The sequence below is a fragment of the Trichosurus vulpecula genome, chromosome 7 (genome assembly GCF_011100635.1).
Source record: "Trichosurus vulpecula isolate mTriVul1 chromosome 7, mTriVul1.pri, whole genome shotgun sequence".
NCBI lineage: Eukaryota > Metazoa > Chordata > Mammalia > Diprotodontia > Phalangeridae > Trichosurus > Trichosurus vulpecula.
Genome location: NC_050579.1, coordinates 44,440,978 through 44,468,130, shown reverse-complemented (window position 1 = coordinate 44,468,130; position 27,153 = coordinate 44,440,978). Strand labels below are relative to the sequence as shown.

Genomic DNA, 27,153 nt, shown 5'->3' with positions numbered 1-27,153 from the left:
TTTCGATGGTTGAATAAGTATGTTTATTTGTTTGGTTTATTACTAGTGACCCTTGCTTGTGACAGGTGCACTGAGACTCATGGCTTGTCCATTGTTAACCTTTGCCCAGCTTGATGTAGTAGTGAGTTTGCGTTTTCTGAGGGAGAAAGCATCAGGTAGTGGAATGGGGGAGGACTGGATTGAGCAGTCAAGAAACCCAGCTTTTGATCCAGGCTCTGCAACTAGCTGTGTCTTAGATGTCAGTTTCTCAATCTGCAAAATGCAAGGATCAGCAAAATTCCCACCTTGTGCAAGAGCTCTTTTCTGTCATTTTATGTAACTTGTATGTTTGCAAGTCGTCTCCCTCATTAAAATGTGAGCTCCTTGAGGGCAGGGACTGTGTATTTGCCTTTGTAGTTGCCAGAGCTTGACGCATTGCCTGATATATGGTAATAAATGCTCATTGATTAGCTGACTGGACCAGACCTGAGAGCCTCTAAAATTCCTGTGAATGTACACCAGCAACCCAGAACTGAAAGCTGAATAGGGATCAAACAGCTTATACAATCCATACTTGTTTAGTCGAAAGTTCACTGCATTACATAGGAGTTAGTTGGGTATGGCCATATAGGCACCATCTGGTTATGCCAGAGGGATTCTAGGGGACATGGAATGCAGATTATTTGCTTACTGGAAAGGTCAGCTCCTCTGGGTGTAGTGACAGACCGAGCAGCACTGTCTTGGCCTAGTCACCCTTGACAGGGTCACAAAACCAGGAGGAATTAGGGGAAGAAGCAGGAAGAGGGGTGCGTGCATGTGTGTGTGAAGAGAACCCCAACTTGAAATAACTAGACTTCAGTGTGGGACTGTCATCCTGCTTAAAAGGTATGGAGGACTGAGCAGGCCAGGGGCTCTGATCAATAGTTCTGATTCCAAGATATAGAGAGGCCTGTGGGAGTAATGCTTCTATAATTATATAATTGATGGAGCTGTGGGAATTTATTCTCTCTCTCTCTCTCTCTCTCTCTCTCTCTCTCTCCCTCTCTCTCTCTCCCCCTCCCCCACCCCTCCTTGCAAGGCAGATCAGTGTCCTCAGTTGAGTAGTGGGCAGGCAGCACGTAGGGACACCTTAGGACTGGCTACTGTTATTCTTCATCTTCTAATTCCAGCTGAAGGAAAACTCCTGAAACAGAGATAAGAGAGCAGGTCAGTGCTAGGTTGGGCTTCTGGATTCTATTTTCAATACAGTCTCTTTATTGTTTCCAAGGTCCATGAACAAACCCTGATTCCAGACTGGAATTTCTAAATCTGCACCAGGCCTTCCCCCCTCCTTCTCCCATCCCCCAACATCACCGTCATTGTCACCATCAATATAGTCATCACTGAGTCCTCCCCAACCTTCAAACATATCCATCTGTGTGTTCTGTCCTCAGTCAGAAATTCATAGAATATCAGAGCTAGAAGGGGCTTAGGCTGAGGTCAAGGAATAAAAACCCATTTTAAGATCAGCCTACCCTTGGAAAGAAAATCCATTTCGTTTGGCTGGTAAAAGACCTGGACCATGAATCAGTCAATAAGTATTTATTAAGCACCTGCTACGTGCCAGGCACTGTGCTGATACGGAGAGAGATAAAAGAGAATTCCTGCCCTCGAGGAGCTCACAGTCCTAATGGGGAGGCAACATAGGAACAACCACATTCAAACAAGCTACATACAGGGTAAATTGGTCATAATCCACAGAGAGAAGGCACTAGAATTAAGAAGCTTCCTGTGAAGGGGGCATTTTAGAGGGCCCTTGATGGGAAGCCAGGAAAGCTAGGAGGTGGAGATGAGGAAAGAGCTCAGCTCTGGATCTGTCTCTGTCTGTCTCATTCTGTGATCGTAGACAAGTCACATTACTTTCTCATCTCTGTAAAGTGAAGTGATTGGACTCTAAGGTTCCTGTTCTCACCTTTTGCTATAGAAGCCCCTTAATCTGGGGTGAGCTATCTCTCTCCCAATGGGAGAGTTCCTCCACTCTGTATTAACGGGCATATATTCTTCTATGTACACTTTTACTAACTTCTGTTTTATATTTTCTATGTACACTTTTCCTAATTTCTGTCTTGCTACAATTTGGATAAACAGGTTTCTTTGCTGAAAAAAAAGGAATTTAAGCAACCTGAGAGCAGGGGTGTTTTTACTCGTCTTTATGCCCCCAGCAATTATAGCAGTGCTTGGCACATAGTAGGTGCTTACTAAAAGCATATTGATTAATAATCTACAGCTTGGCAGTATATAAACTAAACAAAGACACAGTGCCTTCTAAAACCAGATGGAAATAGATCTTGGATTATTTGCAGCAGATGATTTTTTTTGGTCTAGTTTTGTAATTTCATCTGCCTTCAACTAATGCATATGGGCAACTGCTGTGAAATTCCAGCTGAGAGGGTTTTCTGGGGGCACTCAGAGGTCACGTGACTTGTCCAGGTGACTTGTCCATAGCCAACATATGTCAGAGATGGATCTTGATTTGGAGGTCAGGCTGCTACTCCCGATTTACTAAATACAAGGGAGTTAGAGAGGGAGGGTACTAAAAGTCGGGAGAGGGTGGATCAGAAAAGGCTTCACGTAGAAGTATCATCTTGAGTATCATCTTTAAGGAAGAGAGATACTTTGAGACAGAAGTTAGGAGAGAGGACGTATTCCAGTAAGTATGGCAGATATAGAGGGCACTTTGTGAGGAGCAGAGATAGGGCCAGCTTGGCTGGTTCATAGAATTCAGGAAGGACAGCAATGCACAATGAGGCTTGAAAGATAAGTTGAGGCCAGGTTGTGAAGGGCTTTAAAAGCTGAACAGAGGCAAAACCCTAGAAGCAACAGGGAGCCACAGGAGGCTATTGAGTGGGGGAATGACATGGTTACATCTGCACTTAAGAAAAATAACTTCAGAAACAGAGTGAAGGATGGACTGGAGTGAGGAGAAACTTGAAGTAGGGAGACTGGTTAATTAAGAGGCTGTTGTGATAATCTAGGCAAGAGCCGATTTGAGAGACGGAACTTAGGTTGTGGCTGTGTGAGTGGAGAGAAGGGGTCAGATGGGGGAGATGTTGTGGAGGGAGAAATGGCAAGATTTGTTGGCCAACTGTCAGGTACGTGGGGTAAGGAGTTGAGGGTAATGACCTTAGGAATGCCTGCCCCATCGTCTCCCCAATCCTTTCCTTAGGATCATAAGGTCATGTCTGAGGAGCTTGATATGAGGTCAAGGACAAGAACTAAGTGATTTGCTGAGGGTAGCATGGATGGTGAGTGGCAGAGACCAGACACTCAGAGTGTCTTCTAACTCCCAATCTAGCAGCCTGCCCGCCGTACCTATACCATGGCGTCTTCTCTATCAGTGTCTCCTAGCAGCTTCCCTCTCCTTTGGGGTCTCTTGGCACCTCTCTCTTCTTCCTGTTGTGGGAGCCCTTTTCTTTATATGGTCCCCTGTCCTTTGTGGACTCTGATGGAAAGAACCCTGGAAAGGCTTTATGCCTCAGTGCCCTTGCTTGGTTTCCAACCTCCGTATAGGGCACTCCAGATTGTTTTCAGGCTCGGTAGACCCCTTACTCCCTCTAGCTCAGTTCTCAAACAGGAAGGAGGTGAGAAGAAGGAAGGAAAGGAGATTGGGGTGCTCCCAAGATGGCATGCCAATATTCTCTTTACCTGAAGCCTTGGCAAAGAGCACCTGCTGGTCAGGGCTCTGGGCAATGCAGGACAGGAAAATCTTCTGGTCCTCTATCTTTTCTACTTCCACGTTCAGCAGGGCCAAGGAGCCCACAGGAATTATGCTGGGAATGGAGGTAAATGTCAATCCCTATTCTTCCCGGGCCTCCTGTCCCAAGTTCCCCAGGTCTTAGATGGAGCTGCACTTTGGAGTCAAAGACTTGATTCCTTAGATCAGAGAGATCTTTTGGGCTCAGTCAAGGCCTTCCTTGGTCTTTCCAAGATCTTTCCCCTTGATGCTTCCAGCTGGCCTCCAAGATCTTCCCTCAAGTGACCTTCTCCTTCCCAATTTTACCAACCTCAGTCTTTTTGTTCCTGGAGTGCCTTCAGACCAATTCTGGCTTTTAAGGGAGCAGATGATTGCCCCAGGCTGGTCTCTCCCCACTTTCCTCTAGTAACTCAGATTTTCATAATATTTGACAAAGTCCTTCCCTTACTGTGAAGGTAGTCATCCATGTGTTATTATCCTTATTTCAGAGTTTTGGGATCTAAGACTCAGAAGAGAGATTTTTCCAAGGTCAAGGTCAATGGCAGACTTAAAATGGACCATAGGAGTTGGAACTGGAATGAACCTTAGAGGTCTTCATGTCCAACCCCCTCAATTTATAGTTGAGGATATTGAGGGTCTCTGAGGCATTAGGTGACTTTCCCAAGGTCACATGAATGTTCAATTGAAGAGCCAAATCTCATTCTCTTTCTACTGCACATTATTGCTTTCTCAAGCACCCCTGTTACCAAGCCGAGGATGGAAAGATGAATGAAGACCACAAGACCCTCTCCCTCCTGACCCAAGCGTTGGTACTTACTTTTTATATTTGATGTTGAGGCTTAGAGTGAACAAACCATGACCTGACAAGTAGGCAGTTTTAGAAAATGTCTCATCCACCAAGGCAGCCAAAGCTCCGCCATGGGTGTATCTGAGGAAGAAGATGAGTTGAAGTTACAGTCAAATCTCCTCTCCATAACTTCCTCCTGAACCTACCTTTCCAATCTCTACCATCTGCTTTGTCCAGAAGAAAGTTAGTTAACCAAGAGTTGAAACCAAAGACAAGTGAGGTGATATTGACAGCACTTCGCTGTCCTCAATAAATTCAAGTCATCAGGCCCAGAAAAACCACATCCCAGGGTACTGAAAAAATTGATAGGAGTGACTAATGGTTTATCATCAATTTTCCTTGAAAAATCATGGAGAATGGGAGAAGCGCCACATGACGAAAGATGGACAAATATTGTCTTGATCTTAAAAAAATCTCTTTGTATTGTGCTTTTTCCATCCAATTTCTGAATTTCTTCACATGAGGACATCTTTTTAATATACAATATGCAGTCTCTTGTTTCTATTGTGTAAACAGAATAGGATCAAGAAAGTTTCTTTAAGTAAGAGGATGATCTGGGAGTGTTAATAATCAATCAACCAACAAGTTTTCGTTACATTAGGGAAGGAGCCAGTGGATAAGGAGAAATTGAAAATTAAAAAAAAGAGAAGGGATGATTAAAGGGGCAAGCTCCTGGAGGAAGAAAGAAGGGATGAGATGAAAGGCATTAGCCTAAGCAAGGAAAAAGGCCAGAGGAGGAGAGAACAAGGGGTACGTGTACGTGTGTGTGTGTGTGTGTGTGTGTGTGTGTGTGTGTGTGTAGGGGGTTTGGCAGGGTGAGGAAATGGATGATTGAAGGAAATTGAAAGTATAGAATTGGGGAGAAGAGGTGATGGAGGGTCTCTCTTTTTTGTGAATGAAGTATGAGATCCTTTGTGGGGAGACAGGTGTGAAGGGCTGGTGTGCAAAGCTTAAAGAGAGAAAAGAAGGTTTAGAACAGACACTGTGTGGAGTAGAGTAGAGAGTCAAACAGCTTCTGTCTCTCTATTACCTAGATGAGAAGATAAAGGGCAAATTTAGGACTTCCCTCATTTAATCCCCTCCACAACCAGCCTAAGCCTATCTTTCTTCTTTCTTTTTTTGCACTTAATAGTATTTTATTTTTTTCCAATTACATGTAAAGATAGTTTTCACACATTCATTTTTGTGAGATTTTGAGTTCCGAGTTTTTCTCCCTCCCTTCCTTCACTCCCACCTCCCTTAGACAGCGGGCAATCCGATATAGGTTATACATGTGCAATCACGTTAAACATATTTCCACATTAGTCATGTTGAAAAAGAAGTATCAGAACAAAAGGGAAAAACCACGAGAAAGAAAAAACAAACAAAAGGCTCCCCTTTATACACAGGGGAGCAATCCCTGCGGAGAAGAGACTCACCTTCCTCTAACTGCTGCTTTTAACTACCAGCTCTAACTATTGACCCATTGCCATGGGCAGGCAAGTCAGTGCAAGATCCCTAGGCCTGGCAGTGACCTTCAGACTCTGTCCACCAGACCACTATGCTGCTACCAGCCCAGATCCCAGGCCATCATCTTGGGAACTAACCCCTGTGGAGATGTGGCAATTGTTTCTGCAGGGTCAGAAGCTACTACCTCCTGAGCAGCCACTGCTATTAAATACTCTGAAAGTCTATGATTCCAATGTCCCTGACATTGTCAAATGGTTCAACATCAGAAGCAGATTTAATTTCATTAGTAGAAATACCATCAATAGAGATGCATTACTACGTGCTGTAACTCTGTACCTTAAAAACCATGGGACTCCCATTTGATGTATAGCTGAAGTCATATGTATATAGAGAGATATATATCTCTTTCTACATATGTTTATGTGTGTGTGTGTGTGTGTGTGTGTGTGTGTGTGTGTGTTGTCTCCACCATTAGAAGGTAAGCTTCTTGAGATTAAGGACTAATTCTGTTGTTCTATTCGTATCTATGCTTAGCAAAGTGCTTTGCGCATAGTACTGCTTAATAAATGCTCTTTCTCTCCTCTCCCTTCCTTCCTCCCTCTCTCCCTCCTTCCTTTAACTTTCTTCTCTCATCCCTTCTTTCCTCCCTCCTTTTCTCCTCTCTTTCTCCCTCCCTCCTTCTTTCCTTCCTTCCTTCCCTCCATGGTGGGTAAGATTGCTGGACTTGGAGCCAAGAAGAATGAGTTCAAGTCCTACTTCAGACACTTACTAATTGTGTGACCTTGCACAATTCACTTAACCCTTCTCAACCTCACTTTCCTCATCTATAAAAACAGGGATAATAATAGCATGGAATTACCGTGGGGATCAAATGAGATTATATCTATACATCACTTTGCAAACCCTAAGGAGTTACATAAATGCTAGTAATTATCATTCATTCATTCGTTTATTCATTTGTTCCCATACTTGATACTCCAGATAAATTGGACTACTCCTCAATCCTGTGTTGTACTTTCCCATTTCTACATTGAAGCAGGCTTTCTAGCCTCCATGCCTGGAACATGCTTCCTCTTCATCTCTGCTAACCTCAGAGTATATATACACTTCTTCAGGGTCAGAGGGCGTCACAACCATGTGATTCAAATTCGTGTGACTTAGGCTTTCTTGTGATTTAAGCAGGTCATCAGACACTGTTGATTCAATCAAGGGCAAGGCTCAATCAAAGGCACTTGATTGCCTTAGTACTGAGAAGCACTCCAAAAGAAAAAATAGCAAAAAGTCCCACTTTGCTTGCCATTACAGCTACACATTGTGCCAAATCCTGGGGATATGAAGCACAGTAAAAAAGTTCCTGCCTTCAACAAGATCATAATCTAATGAGGAAGACAACATGCAAACAGCTATGTACAAATGAGATATATAAAGGGTAAACTGGAAATAATCAACAGAATGAAGGTACTAGCATTAAGGGGCAAATGGGAAAGGCTTCCCAAAGAAGGTGGGATTTTAGCTGGCACTTGAAAGAGCCAGGAAAGCCAGGAGGTGGAGATGAGGAGGGAGAACGTTCCAGGCATGGGGAGTGGCTGGTGAAAATGCCTGGGATAGGGAGATGAAGTATCTACAGAAAGAATACTAGAGTCATTGGATCAGAAACTAGGTGGAGGGGAGTGAGGTGTGAGAAGACTGGAAAGGTGGGAGGGCATTGAAGAAAGGGCTATGTGATTTGGGGCCTTATATTTCTATACCCTAACCCAAGGCCTGGACCATAACTAATAAAAATATTTGAATTTCCTCCATTTATATGTTGTTATATTGACTGTGGCTGTGGGACCTGGGAAGGGGAGAAGTTAGCTTGATACCAATTAGGCAGAAATGTCGGTAGAGCACCAGCCAATCATTATGTTTCTCCTATTTAGAAGGAGGCTCTAGGGAGCAGTGGGGCCAGGGTGGGTTACTTTTCTGATGAACTTATCCTGGTGTCTTCTTTATGAATTTCTCCATCTCTCACAAAATAATATGTATATAATATATAATGAATAGGTATATAAAATAAAAATATATAATGTATACATTATATATAAAATATACAACTATAAATATATATTAACAATGTGTGTGATATAGAAAATAAATATATAAGTAATATACATACAATATATAAAATAAATATACAAGTATAAATAAATACTATACAAAATAAAATATAAATAAATAATGCATGGGTGATATATAAAATAAACATAAATATAAATTAAATAATGCATATGTGATATATAAAATAAATATGCAAGTATAAATAATGTAGAAAATAAATATCTAAATATAATGTTATATAATATGTTGAATAGATATACAATGATGTGCATAGAACACATAAAATAAATATATAAATAATGTGTGTAGCACATAGAATATATAAATGAATAATATACATATAATACATAGAATATGTAAATAAACATAATATATAATACAGAAAATAAGTAAATATAAATAATATATTATAATGTTATAAAATGCATAAATATATGCATATATAATGCATATATGAATATATATTTTATACATATTTTATATCTTTATATTATATGTTTATATATATATATTTCCATTTCCATTGATTCTAGAAATGAACTCAAATGGTCTTGAGTATGTGGACATAGGAGGCTGAAGAAAAAGAGAGACAATGCTAGGCCTGGACAGCTATCATCCAGTTTCAGAGATTAAGGAAGGAAGAAGGGGAAAGGGAAAGGTCATTAGGGATCCATTGGAGCAGATCTCTGAGAGCCAAGTGGATTTAGGACCTGGAAAAGTGAGAAGGCTCAGTATCTTGAAGAAGGGTGTAGAAATCAGTAAAGGAGAAGTGAAAAGTGAAAGCCTCGGCAGACCCAGAGATAAGGTTCTCTGGACTATTTCCAAGAAAGACCTCGATTTTCTGGGAAGTTGATAGAGGTAAGAACATCCAACACAGGTTCCTTGAAAGAGATGCTCTAGTCAAGGCCAGAGTCTCTGTTTTCTCATCCCACTCTTTTCACTGAGGGTAGGAGGAGGTAGGAGAGCCATAAAAAGGTAATTATTAGCAATATTTTTGTATCAAGAGGTAGCCTGGGTATAGGGTCTAAAGAGCTGGCTTCAGAGTCAGGCAGACTTGGGTTTAAGTCTGGCCTCTGACACATGTTGGCTGTGTGATCCTAAGTAAAGAAGTCATTTAAATTCTGTGCCCCAGGTCAATGTTTCCCAACTCTTTTTTTGTTGTTTTTTGAACCCTTTCTTTTATTGTTATACTTGTTCAGTAGTGTCAGACTCTGTGACCCCATTGGGGTTTTCTTGGCCAAGATACTGGTGTGTTTTGCCATTTCCTTCTCCAGCTTATTTGACATGAAGAAACTCAGGCCGACAGGGTTAAGTGACTTGCCCAGGGTCACAGAATTGAACTCAGGAAGAAGAATCTTCCTGATTCCAAGCCTAGCACTGTATCCTCTGTGTCACCTACCTGCCCCTTGAACCTTTTAGACAACAACAAAATGTTTTATGAATGGCCAGAGAATTTAATCTACTATTCATAATATTCTTTGATATTTATTCATTAAGGGCTTATAGTAATTACATTGGTAACAGGATCATGATTATTTTGAATTGTTGCAGAACCCAATCAATGATGCTAGAAGCATGTACATGTTTGTCATGGAGGAAAAATATACTTGTAACATAATTGGATAATTATTTGCCCCTTAAGGAGTAATTAAAGAATTTTTAGCACCAATCCCTTGGACCATTGTTGTTCAAGCCTTTGGGGTTTGGGAACCACTGCTCTGACAACTCTCTAAGATGATATAAGTTACAGAGAAGGCTCCAATTTGCATTAGTTGAGGCATCCTCCCCGGAGAGTTCCCTATCACAAGTCCAGTACTTATTTCCATCTTTATCCTTGTATGTCTTCCAGTGCCTAGCATGGTGCTTTGCCTATAGTAGATAATCAATAAAAGTTGGCTGAATTAAGCCTAGCTTCCTCCTCCCTCTTCTGGCCCATGTCTAGGGCCTTCAGAGAGGAATGAAGTTGGGCCAACCTGATTTAATTCCATCCAACAAACATTTATTAAGCATCTAGGATGCACAGGGACTAAGGGTTAGGAAAGATATCACGATAAATGAAATTGAGTCTCTGCCTTCAAGAGTCTTACAGTCTATGAAGGGATACAAAAGAATAGGGATATACAAATAAGTGTGACATAAAATGGATCATGAGAAGTGGATCAAACTACCTAAGAGTAGTATAGAGTGCTATGAGGTTTGGGGGTGGGAATTCATTTTCCATTGGGGGAATCAGGGATGGGATCCGTGGAGAAGGCAGCATGGGTTGGGTCTTGAAAGATGGATAGGACATTGGATGAGGGACGGATGAGTAGAGCAATCTAGGTATTTCCCCCGTGCTTCTTGTTGTTGCCATTCAGTCGTGTATGACTCTTTGTGACCCTATTTGGGGTTTTCTTGGCAGAGATAGTGGAGTGATTTGCCATTTGCTTCTTCAGCTCATTTTATAAATGAGGAAACCAAGGCAAACAGAGTTAAGTGACTTGCCCGGGGTCATATGGCTAGTAAGCGCATAGCATGAATGAAGGCAAAGAAGGGGAGAAAGCCCCTTGGATGAACCTGGATAGTCCAATTTATTTGGAGCATTAAAGGGAAGCAGTAGCATGAGATAGTGTCTTATACCTTTCCATGGCAATAATAGTAATAATACTTAGCATTTATATAGTGCCTACTATGTGCAAGGCACTGTGCTAAGTGCTTTACTAATATTGTCTCATTTGATCCTCACAACAACCTTGTGAAGTTGATGCTATTATTCTCCCTATTTTACAGTTTACGAAACTGAGGCAAAGAGAGATTAAGTGACTTGCCCAAGGACACATAGCTCATAAGTATATGAGGCTGGGTTTGGATTCAGGGCTTCCTGATTCTAGGCCCAGTGTTCTAAGCACTTCGCCACCCAGTTGCCTGAGAGCTGTGGACTCTAGACTTGTACTTTGTACAAAATAGGTCATTAATCTGTGTTTACTGAATGACTGTCAACTGACTTCTTGGCCCCATAACTCTGAGGAGTACCTCTTTTGTCTCTACTGACTCTGAGGAGTACCTCTTTTGTCTCCACTGACCTCCACTGACTCTGAGGAGTACCTCTTTTGTCTCCACTGACCTCCAAAACAACTTGGGATGTGTAGACTGCTTACTCCTACTCATCTCCTTACCTGGGAGCACCTTCGAGGTAGGGGCCTGGCTGGAACAGACAGACTGACTTCTTCTTGGATGGGTGGAAAAAAATGACATACTCATAGCCTTGTCCTTCCTTTTCGATGCACCTGGTAAAAATGCGGTAGTCTTTTTTGTCTGAGAGAGAAGAAACGTGGAAGAGACACAGAGAAAAATAAAAAAAAAAGATGTTTCTGTGAGCATGGGGGAGAAGGATGGGATTCAGTCATTTACCAAGTGGATTGATTTTCAACATCAGGGGCTCTTAACTTGGGGTCCACCTCCCCAAGGGGTCCATGGATAGATTTCAAGGGTTTGTGAACTTGTATGGAAAATAAATTACATCTCTATTTGTACCAACCTGTAATTGAAATTTAGAATTTCTTCCAATTATGAATTTAAAAAATAATTCTGAGAGTGGATCCACAGACTCCATCAGATTACAAAAGATAGCTATGAGACGCAAGAAAGTTTGAGAATCTTTGCTCTATATGTGTGTAGATCCTGGAGGAAGATTTGAAGAATACTTGGTCCTTACCCTGGAAACCCCAGGTTTATAGGAGAAATATGATCTGTGACCTTGATAAGCTTTTTGGCTTGTAGAATTGAGGGTTGGAGAAGAATTTGAAATCATCTACTCTAGAGAAGTTATTTACCCAAGATTATGCAAGTCACAGCTAAGAACTGAATCCAGGTCCTTGTACTTGTGTTGGCAACCAAAAATGGGCTCCTTAGCACTTAGTCAACAAGTGCCCTTGACTAGTTTGGCTTTTCCCCCTAAACTGAATACTGTTTGTATATTGGACTGGAGTAAGCTTGTTGGCCCCTTCACCTTGCTTCCCTTGCTTAAGCTGATGGAAAGAACCTGTGCTTTCCCGGTCAACCCCTTCACCTTGCTTAAGCTGATGGAAAGAACCTGTGCTTTCCTGGTCAACCCCTTCACCTTGCTTAAGCAGATTGAAAGAACCTGTGCTTTCCCCGGCATACCTTACACCCCCTCAGAAGCCGGATGGTTAAAAGCAGCTCCCGTTGGAGCCAGAGGCTGCTATGGCTGCTATAGCTGCAGCCGCAGCCGCAGAGCTGACCTACGGGAGGAAGCTAAACAAGGACTTCAGGCCAGTGGGTAATCTTTTTACCATAGAGGGGGAAGCATGATTTTGCTTTACGCAATCATGCTTCTCTGTAGCCTCCTGGTTACTCTTTCAAGGCGTACTTATTGGGCCTGGAAGCTTTTGATCAATATATCAAAATGGGGTTGCTGGTTCATGGGTTGGTTACTGTGGAGCCTAAATATATGTTTTGATTCTTCTGCCTTCTACTTTGAGAGTTTCTTATATCCGGCGGTTCCGAACCTTTCAGACATGTTTATGATCCTCTTTGAGATTATAAACTCTGCCCTCCTAATACATTTGGTGACGAGGATGGGATCGCTAGGTATAAGATCTCTATTTAGAAGCAGAACAATTTCAGAGGAAGAGATGAATATCCCAGGATGGGAGGATCCATTTTATTCCTCCCTAGCAAAAGAATTGGCTAAAAAAGCTGGACCCTGTGAAAACTGGGAACCAAGGCTACGGAGAGGAGATCCTAGGGATTTGGAAAAGTGTTTACAAGAAGTTGGGATTCAGTCAGGGGCATCACTATCTAGGCAAAGCTGGATAGTGTTATCAGCCTACCGGCTAGTATACGAAAGATTGAGATTAAGTGAAAGACATGGGGGCACTCCTACCCCACAGCAAGAAGGGGAATCTCAGATAGCAGGAGACCAAACTGACTCAAATGAGAACTTTTCTATTAATGTGGCTAGGAGCAACAGGAGACCAAATAAGCCAAGAGTGCATCCAACCCAGCCCAGAAAGAGCCTGACTGCCTGCTTCGTCCTAGCCATGGTGGCAGAGGAAGTGAGTGGGGGGAAAATGAGACAATGTTAGGGGCTGAGGCACAAAACACTACTGGGATTCAGGATGTCCCTCACACAGAGAACAGGAGATGGTTAAATGATCAGATAAGGGCTCGACCCATACAAAGGAGGAAGACAGAAACCCGAGGTGAAGATTCAGTTACAAGGGAAATTCAGGAAGATTTCTCACCGCAAGAGGTCACAGATATTTTGAGTAGATTCAGCCAAAGAATAGGAGAACCACTGATATCTTGGATGGTAAGACTCAGTGATCAAGGGGCCAGTGGAATATCAGTAGATAGGACAGACTGTATGAGATTCATAGGCATCAGCTATGATCCTCTAGTTCAACAAGCTTTTAGGGAACATCATCAGCAAGGAGATGGTGATAGCAGGACTACTCTGTTGGCGTTAGCCGCTGTGGGATGCAATAAGAGATATGCTACTAATTCTATGTGGCCCACTGAGCACAGACCCTGGTATTCACTTAGAGATTGTATCATGAGACTAAAGGAGGAGGTGATGAAGACTGCCATTATGATAGGAACCGCAGACAAATATTACAATGATCCAATGGGACTGCCTCATAGGAATTTAATAATTAGGACAGCTCCCCCTGCTTATAAACAACTAATTTTGAATTTATTACTTGGAGAAGTAGGGAGCCGTCTTACAACAGTGATAAATAAGATTTTACAGTTACATGACTTAGGTGACTGGGGAAGGGATAGATCTCCTCGAGAGAGAAGGGTGAATAACCAGCAAACTTGGCGCCAAAGGAGAGTAGCAAGGAAAGAAATGTTTACTGCTCTATTGAGAGCAGGGGTAGGTTTTCAAATGATAGATGGCATTCCAACCAATGAATTATACAGAATGTATAGAGATAAAGGACTTGATAACAGGAGAGATAGGGAAATAAGAACTGCTCCTGCAAATGCTACAGATGTTGAACCTTCAAGCCCAAGTGAATCACATGAAAGGGAATACTAGGGAACAGGCCAAGCCCCAGTCCAAATTAAGGAAATACACAGGCTGGATTGCAGACCTCACGTTAACTTGACCATATATTGGAAAAATGGGTCAAGTACGGTAACTGAGGCATTAATAGATACTGGGGCCGAGGCCACCCTTATTTATGGAAATCCAGACAAGTTCAGCCATGGAACTCCTATTACCATCACAGGACTAGGAGGGACTGAAATATCAGCCAGGCAAGTTAAATTAATGATGAAAATTGGACAGTTGCCCAAGAAAGAATATAGTGTGGTTATTGTGCCTATTCCCGAATACATCATTGGAATAGACATATTGAAGGGTATGACCTTAAATTTACCTGAAGGGAAATACCAATTTGCTGTGAGGAAAATGGGCATTAATGCAGTCTTAGTGGGGAAAATCAAGATGGATCCAATCACTTTGCCCGAACCTTCTAAAATAATTACTTTGAGGCAATATCGTGTGCCAGGTGGGCAAGATGAAATTGCCAACACAGTACTCTAAAGCCAATATACTTGCCAATATTATACCATGGTCTTCTCTTACCATTTTATGGTGGAAAGTACCCCTAGAAGATTGATCGGGGCATGGGGAATGGTTATTGCCCATGAGACCTCTAGTCTGATGGGGAAACTGAGGTTCAACACCCAGAACTCTTATTCTGATGGGTACAAATGAAATACATGTAAGGAAGGAGGCCTTAAAAGGTTTATAAAGGGACATGACTCAGAAGGGATGAATGAAATACAACCTATATTCAACAAGTATTTACTGAGGACCTACTCAGTGCCTTGGTTAGTGGATACATCCAACTTGTAGCCAGGAAGAATGTGGTTCAGTCATGGGTAGGTGCATTGGACTGGACACAGGAAACCCATACTTTGACATTACACTGCTTTGTAACCTTGAGAAAGTTACAAAAACTTTATTCATTTGTAAGATAAAGTTTATTTGTTTATTTTTAAAAAAATAATTCACTTTCATGATTCATGAGACCTCAATATCATAGTAGCTGAAAGGAATATGCATATATATGTTTATGTATGTATATATAAGTGAATGTGCATGTATGTATATATGTATACATACATATATATACACATAGAGAGAGAGAGAGAGAGAGCGAGAGCGCGGACACAGGGTGAGTTGAAGATGAAGGAAAGATATCTAAAAGAAATAAAATCAAATTAAGGGATGAGAGAGGAATATATTGAGAGAGGGAGATAGGGAGAGATAGAATGGGGTGGATTATCTCACATAAAGGTGGCAAGAGGAAGCAGTTCTGTGGGAGGAGGGGAGAGGGCAGGTGAGGGGGGAATAAGTGAATCTTGCTCTCGTCAAATTTGGCCTGAGGAGGGAATACCATACATACTCAATTGGGTATCTTACCCCACAGGAAAGAAGAGGGAAGAAGATAAAAAAGGGGGGGATGATGGAGGGGAGGGCAGATGGGGGTGGAGGTAATCAAAAACAAACACTTTGGAAAGGGGACAGGGTCAAGGGAGAAAATTCAATAAAGGGGGATGGGTTGGGAAGGAGCAAAATATAGTTAGACTTTCACAACATGAGTATTGTGGAAGGGTTATACATAATGATACACATGTGGCCTATGTTGAATTGCTTGACTTCTTAGGGAGGGTGGGTGGGAAGGGAAGAGGGGAGAGAATTTGGAACCCAAAGTTTTAAAAACAGATGTTCAAAAACAAAAAAAAAGTTTTTACATGCAACTAGAAAATAAGATACACAGGCAATGGGGCGTAGAAATTCATCTTGCCCTACAAGAAAGGAAGGGAAAAGGGGATGGGAGGGGAGTGGGGTGACGGAAGGGAGGGCCGAATGGGGAACAGGGCAACCAGAATGTACGTCATCTTGGAGTGGGGGGGAGGGTAGAAATGGGGAGAAAATTTGTAATTCAAACTCTTGTGAAAATCAATGCTGAAAACTAAATATGTTAAATAAATAAATTAAAAAAAATAATTCCTCAATGGAAAATTTGATCTCCAAATACAAAACTCAAGACAGACATAAAAAGGTAACCAGGGGGAAAAACCCCACAAACCTTATTAACCAATAAGGGCAGGTTGTTTACATCTTTATGTGAGATTATATCATCTTATGTATGTTTTATATGTATATACATATATATGTCAGTCTTGAGAATGGTACAGCTATTATGACAATTGAAAGGGATATACATAGGTTGTGAATGCCTGTATAAATTAACTGATGTAAAGATATAAAATATAAGTAAGAGATATAAAGAGAGGGCTATGAGAGAAGCGGTAAGGAGGTAGTAGAAAAGGGTAAATTACACCAAATGAAGCGGCACAAAAACATATTATAGTAGAGGGAAAGAAGGGAGGGAGAAGAGCAGTATTTGAGCTTTACTGTCATCTGATCTAGTTCAAGAAGGGAATAACATACCCTGATAAGTTTAGAAATCTAACTTGTCCTACGGGAAGTAGGACATCTGATCTAGTTCAAGAAGGGAATAACATACCCTGATAAGTTTAGAAATCTAACTTGTCCTACGGGAAGTAGGAGGGGAAGGGGGGAAAAGGGGAAGGGGGTGGTTAGAAGGGAAGGGAGAAGTAGCAAGTGGGAATGGTAAGATAAGGGAGGGGAATAAAGAGGGAGGGTAAACTGAGGAAGGCAGCGGTCAAAAGCAAAACTTTGTTGAGGAGGAGAAGGGGAAAGGGAGAAATAAAAGCATAAACAGGGGGAATTAGGATGGAGAAAAAGACACAGATAGAAATCATAACTCTGAACGTGAAGGGGATGAACATTCTCGTAAAACAGAAGCAGATAGCAGAATGGATTAAAAACCATAATCCTACAATATGCTGTTTACAAGAAATGCATTTGAAACAGGGGGATACACATAGGGTAAAGGTAAAAGGCTGGAGTAAAATATATTGTGCCTCAGCTAAAGTAAAAAAAGCAGGTGTAGCAATCCTAATCTCAGACAAAGCAAAAGTAAAGATAGATTTAATTAAAAGAGATAAGGAAGGACTTTATATCCTGCTAAAAGGCACCATAAAGAATGAAGCAATATCACTGCTTAACATATATGCACCAAGTGGTAAGGCATACAAATTCTTAGAGGAGAGGTTAAGGGAGTTACAGGAAGAAATAGACAGCAAAACTATAATATTGGGAGACCTCAACCTCCCCCTTTCTGAACTTGATAAATCTAACCTCAAAATAAATAAGAAAAAAGTTAAGGAGGTAAACAGAATTTTAGAAAAGGCAGATATGATAGACCTCTGGAGAAAACTGAATGGGGATAAAAAGGAATACACTTTCTTCTCAGCGGTACATGGCACATACTCAAAAATTGACCATGTACTAGGGCATAAAAACCTCACAATCCAGTGCAGAAAGGCAGAAGTAGTCGAAGTATCCTTTTCAGATCATGATGCAATAAGAATCATTTTTAATAAAGAACCATGGAAAAATAAGCTAAAAACTAATTGGAAACTAAATAATCTAATTCTAAAGAATGAGTGGGCCAAAGAACAAATCAGAGAAACAATTAATAACTTCATTCAAGAGAACGACAATAATGAAACAACATACCAAAACTTATGGGATGCAGCAAAAGCAGTTCTTAGGGGAAGTTTTATATCCCTAAATGCTTACATGAATAAAATAGGGAAAAAGGAGATCAATGATCTGGGCATACAGCTGAAAAAGCTAGAAAAAGAGCAAATTGAAAACCCCCAATTAAATACCAAATTAGAAATACTGAAAATCAAAGGAGAGATTAATAAAATTGAAACCAAGAAAACTATTGAATTAATAAATAAAACAAAGAGCTAGTTTTATGAAAAAACCAATAAAATTGATAAACCTTTGGCCAATTTGATTAAAAAAAAAGAAAGAAGAAAATCAAATTACCAGTATCAAAAATGAAAAGGGTGAGGTCACCTCTAATGAACAGGAAATCAAAACAATAATTAGGAATTATTTTGCCCAACTGTATGCCCATAAATTTGACAACCTTAGAGATATGGATGAATATCTACAAAAACATAAACTGCCCAGGTTAACAGAAAAGGAAGTGAAATTTCTAAATAACCCCATCTCAGAAAAAGAAATTGAGCATGCCATCAATGAACTCCCTAGGAAAAAATCTCCAGGGCCAGATGGTTTTACATGTGAATTCTATCAAACATTTAAAGAACAACTAATTCCAATACTTTGTAGACTATTTGGGAAAATAGGTGAAGAAGGAGTCCTACCAAATTCTTTTTATGACACAAATATGGTACTAATATCCAAACCAGGTAGAGTCAAAACAGAGAAAGAAAATTATAGACCAATTTCTCTAATGAATATTGATGCAAAAATTTTAAATAAAATATTAGCAAAAAGATTGCAGCAACTCATCACGAGAATAATACACTATGACCAGGTAGGATTTATTCCAGGAATGCAAGGCTGGTTCAATATTAGGAAAACTATTAGCATAATTGACCATATCAACAACAAAACTAGCAGAAACCATATGATCATCTCAATAGACGCGGAAAAAGCCTTTGACAAAATACAACACCTATTCCTATTAAAAACACTAGAAAGCATAGGAATAAGTGGAACCTTCCTTAAAATTATAAATAGCATCTACCTAAAACCATCGACAAGCATTATTTGTAATGGGGATAAGCTAGATGCATTCCCAATAAGACCAGGGGTGAAACAAGGATGTCCATTATCACCCCTATTATTCAATTTGGTACTAGAAACGTTAGCTGTAGCAATAAGAGAAGAAAAAGAAATTGAAGGAATTAGAATAGGAAAAGAAGAAACTAAATTATCACTTTTTGCAGATGATATGATGATTTATTTAGAGAATCCTAGTGAATCAAGTAAAAAACTACTTGAAATAATAAACAACTTTAGCAAAGTTGCAGGATATAAAATAAACCCACATAAATCCTCAGCATTCCTATACATTACTGACAAAGCACAACAGCAAGAGATAGAAAGAGAAATTCCATTCAAAGTTACTGTAGACACTATAAAATATTTGGGAGTCTATTTGCCAAGACAAACCCAGGGCCTATATGAACATAACTATGACACACTTTTCATGCAAATAAAGGCAATTCTAAATAAAGGGAAAAATATCAGTTGCTCATGGTTAGGCCAAGCTAATATAATAAAAATGACAATTTTACCTAAATTAATCTATCTATTCAGTGCCATACCAATCGAACTACCAAAAATTATTTTACTGAGCTGGACAAAATAATAACAAAATTCATCTGGAAAAACAAGAGGTCTAAAATATCTAGGGTATTAATGAAAAGAAATGCTAGAGAAGGTGGCCTAGCCATACCAGATATTAAACTGTACTGCAGAGCAGCAGTCATCAAAACTACCTGGTACTGGCTAAGAAACAGGGGTGTGGATCAGTGGAACAGGATAGGTACACAAGATGGAGAAGTCAACAACTATAGCAATCTACTCTTTGATAAACCCAAAGAGGCCAGCTTCTGGGCTAAGAATTCACTATTTCACAAAAACTGCTGGGAAAATTGGAAAATGGTAGGGCAGAAACTGGGCATAGACCAATATCTTATACCATGTACCAGAATAAAGTCAAAATGGGTTCATGATATAGGAGTAAAAGCTGATACTATAAGTAATTTGGGAGAGCAAGGAATAGTTTACTTATCAGATTTATGGAAAAGAAAAGAATTCATGACCCAACAAGAGATAGAGAGCATTAGAAAATGCAAAATGGATAATTTTGATTATGTTAAATTGAAAAGTTTTTGTACAAAAAAAGCCAATGCAACAAAAATTAGGAGGGAAACAGAAAATTGGGAGAAAATCTTTGCAACTAGTATCTCTGATAAAGGCCTCATTTCTAAAATATACAGGGAACTGAGCCAAATATATAGGAATACAAACCATTCCCCAATTGAGAAATGGTCAAAGGATATGAACAGGCAGTTTTCAGAGGAAGAAATTAAAGCTATCTATAGGCATATGAAAAAATGCTCTGGATCACTACTGATTAGAGAAATGCAAATCAAAACAACTCTTAGATACCACATCTCTCCTGTCAGATTGGCTAAAATAACAAAACAGGAGGATGATAAATGCTGGAGAGGATGTGGGAAAATTGGAACATTGTTACAATGTTGGTGGAGTTGTGAACAGATCCAGGCATTTTGGAGAGTAATTTGGAACTACGCCCAAAGAGCCACAGGAATGTTCATACCCTTTGACCCAGCAATACCACTTCTAGGGTTGTATCCCAAAGAAATCACACAAGAGGGAAAGGGACCCATATGTACAAAGATATTTGAAGCGGCTCTCTTTGTGGTAGCCAAGAATTGGAAATCAAAGGGATGACCATCAATTGAGGAATGGCTGAACAAACTGTGGTATATGAAGGTAATGGAATACTATTGTGCCATAAGAAATGGGGATGACATGGACTTTGTAACAACCTGGAAAAACGTACATGACATAATGCTGAGTGAACGGAGCAGAGTCAGGAAAACATTGTACACAACCACAGATATAGGGATTCCATGAGGACCAACCCTGACAGACTTCGCTCTTCTCAGCAACGCAAGATGCAAGGACAACTCCAGGGGACTCATGATGGAGAATGCTATCTTCATCCAGAGAAAGAACTGTGAAGTTTGAATGCAGATTGAGGCACACTACATGCTTGCCTTTTTTCTTCTCTTTTGTTTTTGTTTTTGGGGTTTTTTTTGGGGTTCTGTCTCTTCTTTCTCATGATTCATTCCATTGGTCATAATTCTTCTCCACAACTTGACTAGTGTATAAATTAATTCAATGCGAAGTTATACATGGTAGTTTTATGAGATTCCATGCCGTCTTGGGGAGGGAGGGGGGAGGGAAGGGAGAAAATCTGCAACTCAAAATTATGTAAAACCGTGTGTGGTAAACTAAAAATAAAAAAATATATTAAATATTAAAAAAAATAATTCACTTTCATTATTTGTAAAATGAGAGGATTGGAAAGCCCCTTGTAATTCTGATAATCTAAGTTTAATAACTGGGCTACTTGAAAGCTGTGCCATCTGGGGCAACTGGTTTAACTAACCTCCCTGAGCCTTGATTGTCTCACTTGTCACCTGCAAATATTCAAAGAATCTATGATTTCACTGATGATTAGCAACTGGTGTACTTCTTAGTAGATAAATGCAAGGGAGTTATCTGAGTTACAAAAGAAATTATCCTCAATTCTTGATTCTCCTTCACCCCACATATCTGATTGGTTATCAAATCTTGTTCCTATGTCCTCAATACCTCTCAAATCCAACCTCTTTTCAGTAATAAAGCCATCTTTTTGGACCAGCCCCTCATAATGCTGGATCGTCATCATTCTAGACCAGGCCCTTGACATTTCAGACAAGGCCCTCATCCTTCTAGATTGTGCCCTCATCATCCCAGGCTAGCCCCTCATCATTCTAGACCACCCCCCATGTTTCTGGACCAGCCTCTCATCTTTCTAGACCAGCCCCTTATCTCTCTAGATCAGGCCCTTGCCATTTCAGACTAGCCCCTCATCATTCTAGATCAAGCCCTCATTATTCTAGCTCAGGCCCTTATTCACCTCTCACTGGATTACTGCAATGGTGTTCTAATGTGTCTCTTTGCCTCTAGTCTTTGCCTCTTTCAATTCATCTTCCACACAGCTGCCAAAGTGATTTTCTCTAAGTTTAGGTCTGTCAGTATAACCTATTGTCTCTGTGATCAAAAGTAAACTCCTTTGATTGGCATTTGAAGCCTTTCCCAGCCTGGGTCCAGCCTACGCTTCCAGCCTTGTTACACATTATTCCTCTTCCTGAACCCCACAGTCTGGTTACATTGGCCTTATTACTGTTCTTCATGCAGAACACTCTGTCTCTTATCTCTGTGTCTTTGTACTGACCGCCCCCAGTATCTGGAACATATTCCCTCCTTCTTCTACTTTGCCTCTATCTCATTTCCTTCAAGACTTAGCTCAAGGGTATCTTTTAACTTGGAGCCTTTCTTGATCCCCCCAGCCACGAATGCTCTCCATCCCCAAACTAGTTTGTAGTTATTGTGTGTATTTTCATATATAAATATATGTATATATGTGTATGTGTATGTGTGTAGAACCTAGTACTCAGTTGGTGCTTAATAAATGCTTGTGGATTGACTGACTGCCCAGCTTTTGATAGCTAATAAATATCCAAAATAGGATTTTTATCCAAATCCTGACTCCAAGTTCCGTGTCTATTTACTATATCATGAGGTCTTTCTACCTGTCATAAGAGGTTAATACCGGTAAAAAACCACTTACCCCAAGTGGATTGCTGCAGGGACAAGGGCACACAGTGGATACAGTAGTCAGCCTGGACTGAGGAGACCTGACTTCAAATCCGGTCTTGGACTTTCACTAGCTGTGTGATCATAGGCAAGTCACAACCTCTGCTGGCTTAGTATCCTCAACTATAAAATGGGGAGAGTAGTGGCATGTGCCTCCCAGTGTTGTTGTGATAACCAAATGAAATAATATCTGTAAAATGCTTAGCACAGTGCCTGACACATAGTAGGTACTCAATAAATGCTTGTTTTCTTTGCTATCTCCTTGTCAAATAGTTTCTAATCCTAAAGATGTAAACATAAGCTAGCAGCAGTACACTGGGTGCCACAATGTGACTGGAGGGGAGCAGTTTTAAGCAGGAAAATCTCATACGTGGGGAGGACAGAGGAAAATGGGCAAGGAGTTGATGACGTTAAGGAACAGATGTGGTACCTTGTTTGTACTGAGGATTCGAAGCAGTACCGACATGCGAAGCATGCCGACCTGAAGGCTAAGGAGGGACTGTTTGGGGTGTTCTCTTTTTTGAGAGGAAAGAAAATGTGGCATTTCTTCTAAACCTGGTGCCTGAGACCTTTGAAAAACTTATTCCCATTGACTAGCCTGGAGTTACAATATCAGGAATTTAGGTTAGTTTGAAGGTAGTAGAATCTTTAACCTAAATATAGGCCTCATTTGCATAGTACTTTAAAGTTTAGAAAGTGCTGTCCTGACAGTAACTCTGAAGTGGGTCATAGGGTGTTAGAGCTGAAAAGCGCTTTTTATTATTGATTGTTCAGTTGTTTTTCAATCAATCCAGCTCTTTGTGACCCCATTTGGGATTTTCTTGGCAAAGATACTGGAGGGGTTTGCCATTTCCTTCTCCAGCTAATTTGACACATGAGGAAACTGAGGCAAATGGGTTAAGTGACTTGCCCAGGGTCACACAGCTAGTAAGTATCTGGGGCTGGATTTGAACTCATGAAGATGAGTCTTTCTGACTCCAGGCCCAGCGCTCTATCCACGGCACTACCCAGATGCCCTTTTAGAGGTTATCTAGTCCAATTCCTTCATTTTAAAGAGGAAAAAAATGGAGGGCAGGGGAAGAGAGTCAAGACTTGTCCAGTAGGGCAAACATTCGTATCCTTATCTTACAGAGGGGGAGACTGGGGGCTAGAGGTTTGTTTTGGGTCACATAGTCACGTATTAGAAGTCAGAAAGATCCAAGTAGGAAGCCTGCCTCTAGTGTGACCTTGAGGCATAATCATAGGATAATAACAGCACCTATCTCCTAAATTTGTTGTGAGAATCAAACAAGATTAATTACATAAAAATATTTTATAGATTTTAAAGCACTACATAAACGTTAATTATCATCATCATCGTCATCCTCGTCGTCGTGTTCGTCATGATCATGTGGGAGCCAGGACTTAGATCTAGACTTCCAATTCGAAGAACAACATTTTTGTTAAATCTTGGAAGTGAGATTGTCTTTCTCTTTTCCAAGAGGCTTTTAAAACAAGCACAGTTTCTTGGCCTCAGATGGTTTAAGTACAGTTCTGAATGGAGGGAGGGAATTGGGAATGGGTGAGGGGCTGAGATCACCTCTATAACTCTCTGGGGAATAACAGTGCATTATTCCTGAATAGTGAGAGGGGTGTGTGTGTGTGTGTGTGTGTGTGTGTAAGAAGCACGAAGGAGGTCAGGAATAACAGTGCATTATTCCTGAATAGTGAGAGGGGTGTGTGTGTGTGTGTGTGTGTGTGTGTGTGTGTGTGTGTGTGTGTGTGTGTGTGTAAGAAGCACGAAGGAGGTCAGGAATAACAGTGCATTATTCCTGAATAGTGAGAGGTGTGTGTGTGTGTGTGTGTGTGTGTGTGTGTGTGTGTGTGTGTGTGTGTGTGTGTGTGTAAGAAGCACGAAGGAGGTCAGGACTCACCTGATGTGGTTGTAAATTCGCCAGGGAACTTCAGCCCTCTGATGTGGTCACTATTACTCTTGAAGGAAGGAAGTCTGACCCACTCCCCATCTTTCGTCTTTTCTAGAAACTCCTTGTACAAGCGCATCATGTCAGGGCTCCAACTGGCATTGGGAAGGGCATAATTCTTCAGGTTTGTATTCTTTGGACAGAACCTGGAAACCTAGAAAGAACCAAGTTTCAGAACAGCACGATCTACTAGGAGAAGATTGGGTAGGTAGATGCCTTGGAGCTAGGGTCACTTTGAAGAATCAATTTCCAGGTTCTTTGGTTACTTGTCCTCTGCTCCCAGAAAAGTACCACAAATCTATACAGGATGCTATAGAATCCTAGGTTTAGATCTAGAAAGGTCACCTTCCACCCATTTTACAGATAAGGAACCTGAGGGTCTGAGTATTTCAGTGCAGAGGCAATGAGTGAACTTAGTTGAACCTCTCCACATAGTTCTTTCTCTAGCACATTCCAGTGACTCTAGGTACGGTACTTGGGTCAAGAGTCCAATTGCCCTCTGGGAAAAAAAGAATCTAGCCTTGTTGGGGCCAGGGCAAATGAAGTCACTTCACCTCCATTTTCCTAAGGGTTATGGCTGTTCTAGCTTCAGGGGAGGTCTCCCTGCTCAGTTCTGGCTGGCCGCTTAGCGCTGAGTGTCTCTTCCTGGGAGGTACAGTAACTCCCTTTGCAATCAAAGCTTCCTCTGCAAAATGGATCCAAAGCCAGGGGTCTGGAACAGTGTGTACACATCTAACCAAGTACGCATCTCTGAGGGAGAAAGCTTGGTCATGTGCCTGTCCTTTTTATATTGCTGACCAGATAATAGTTGGAGTTAGGAACAGCAACGTGACCTTCCCATACCAAGGATCATGAAAAACATAAAAATCAGAATTTTTCCTTTGAAATAAACTCAAGGCCTCTTAAGTGTCGGCTTTCTTTTCACTTATCATAGAATGTGAGAACTAGAGCACTGGGCCTGGAGTAGGGAAGACCTAAGTTCAAATCCGACCTCAGACACCTAATAATTTTGTGACCCTGGGTAAGTCTCTTAACCTCTCCCAATCTGTTTCCTCATTATAAAATGAAGATAAGAATAGCCCCTAACTTCACAGGGTTGTTGGGAGGATCAAAGAAGTACTCTGTGAACCTAAGAGTACTATAGAAATGTTAGCTCCTTACTATTATGGAGGCCAGCCTCCTCATGTTACAGATGAGGAAACCAAGGCCCAGAGAAGTTAGTGGACTTGTTCCAGGTCATATGTTGAGTCAGTTGCAGAGCCAAAGCTAGAACACAATCTTTGCACTATACTATTTATTCACAGGCACAATTTTTATTCATTGGCTCAATTGAACAAAATGAAATGAAAAATGAAAGAAGTCTTTGTTAAATACCTACTATGTGCCAGGCACTAAGATGGGGATACAAATATAAAAGTGAGACAGTCCCTGCCCCCAAGGAGCTTTTATTCTTCAAAGGCAATATAACAGGTACAGAGCAGAGGTGAGTCAACACAGTATATATAGAAATGATTTTCATTTTATACAGAACGATTTCTGGGCTGAGGGTACTAATATCTGGGGGAATCAGGAAAGGTAGCCCTTAAGCTGAGCCTGGAAGGGAGCTATAAGTCAGTCAACAACCATTCATTAAAAATCACAGGTTTAGAGTTGGAAGGGTACCAGACTCCTAATTTTACAGATGAAGAAACTGAGGCTTAGAAAGAAATGGTTTGCCCCTAGTCAAATAGATAATAAATATTAGAGCTGGGATTCAAATTCCCCTGACTTTCTAGGCTAGTGTTCTTACCATTATATCACATTACCTCTCGATTGTAACTTGAAGGAAACCCAAGGGCAAGTGGATTCTAAGTATCTACCCCACTATGTCTGAGCTGCGCACATGTTTCAGGGGAGCTTTGTAGAAAGAGTCCAGTACTCACCAAGCTGTCTGTGGATGAGCTGAAGCTTGTTCCGAGAACTAGCTTGGGAATGTGTCTGTGCAGGACACTCTGGGGCCTGAGGCTGGAGGTTCTGAGAAGGCCCCTATAGGGGCCATAACGTGACACAAGCCGGAGGCTTTGGCTCATCATGCTCCTGCTATAGGTGTGCTTGTCTGCTGGCTTGGAATCTGAAAGAGGCTTTGGAGAGAAGGCGACTCAGAGTTTTTATCAGCTGGGGCTGCTAATGTAATCACTTCCCAGCCAAGTGAAACTCTTGCCAAAAGCTTCAGCAGCAAGACAGAAGTTTCCACTGCAGAGAGCATGGATTTCATCAGGGAAGCATGCACAGTCTTGTTTGTGAATAGGGAACAGTGCTGGGCGCTCTCTCCAAAGTACATCAAAAATGCCTTTTGGAGAAAAACCTTAAATGATGCAGCAGTTCTTAGACAGGATAAGCTTTCTCCATGCCCCATATCCCAGAGTTCTGGGAAGGTTCTAGGCTACCCTAGGTCACCCTAGGGGAAGCTAATTCAGGCTGTGGACTTGGGGGAGTTACCTAAGTATGTGGGTACAATCATGTTTCTCAAGTTTTTGCTCATCCTGTCAGTTTTCAGGAAGGGCAGGGATTGCTCTCCAGGCCGATTTCCCTCTAAATTTTCCAACCTGAGTGGACTGGAATAAGATTCTGGCTGTTCCAGAATTTAGTCTAGTAGTATATATATAAGTACTACACACACACACACACACACACACACACACGTATATTT

The 27,153-nt window shown here is 41.0% G+C and overlaps 1 protein-coding gene across 2 annotated transcripts; it reads right to left on the bottom strand.

Moving 5' to 3' along the window:
- On the bottom strand, nt 1–26,621 carry THEM5 (thioesterase superfamily member 5). 2 transcript variants are annotated; one of them, XM_036767653.1, is made up of 6 exons: nt 26,387–26,621; nt 24,417–24,618; nt 11,261–11,399; nt 4,530–4,640; nt 3,664–3,788; nt 1–1,162 (listed from the first exon to the last, which is right to left on the bottom strand). In XM_036767653.1, the coding sequence occupies exons 1-6, from the start codon at nt 26,534–26,536 to the stop codon at nt 1,125–1,127; spliced, it is 765 nt and encodes a 254-aa protein (XP_036623548.1). In that variant the 5' UTR covers nt 26,537–26,621; the 3' UTR covers nt 1–1,124. The 2 variants fall into 2 exon arrangements, with proteins under 2 accessions (XP_036623548.1, XP_036623547.1); XM_036767652.1 differs by lacking the exon at nt 3,664–3,788.
- Between the last annotated feature and the right edge of the window lie 532 nt (nt 26,622–27,153).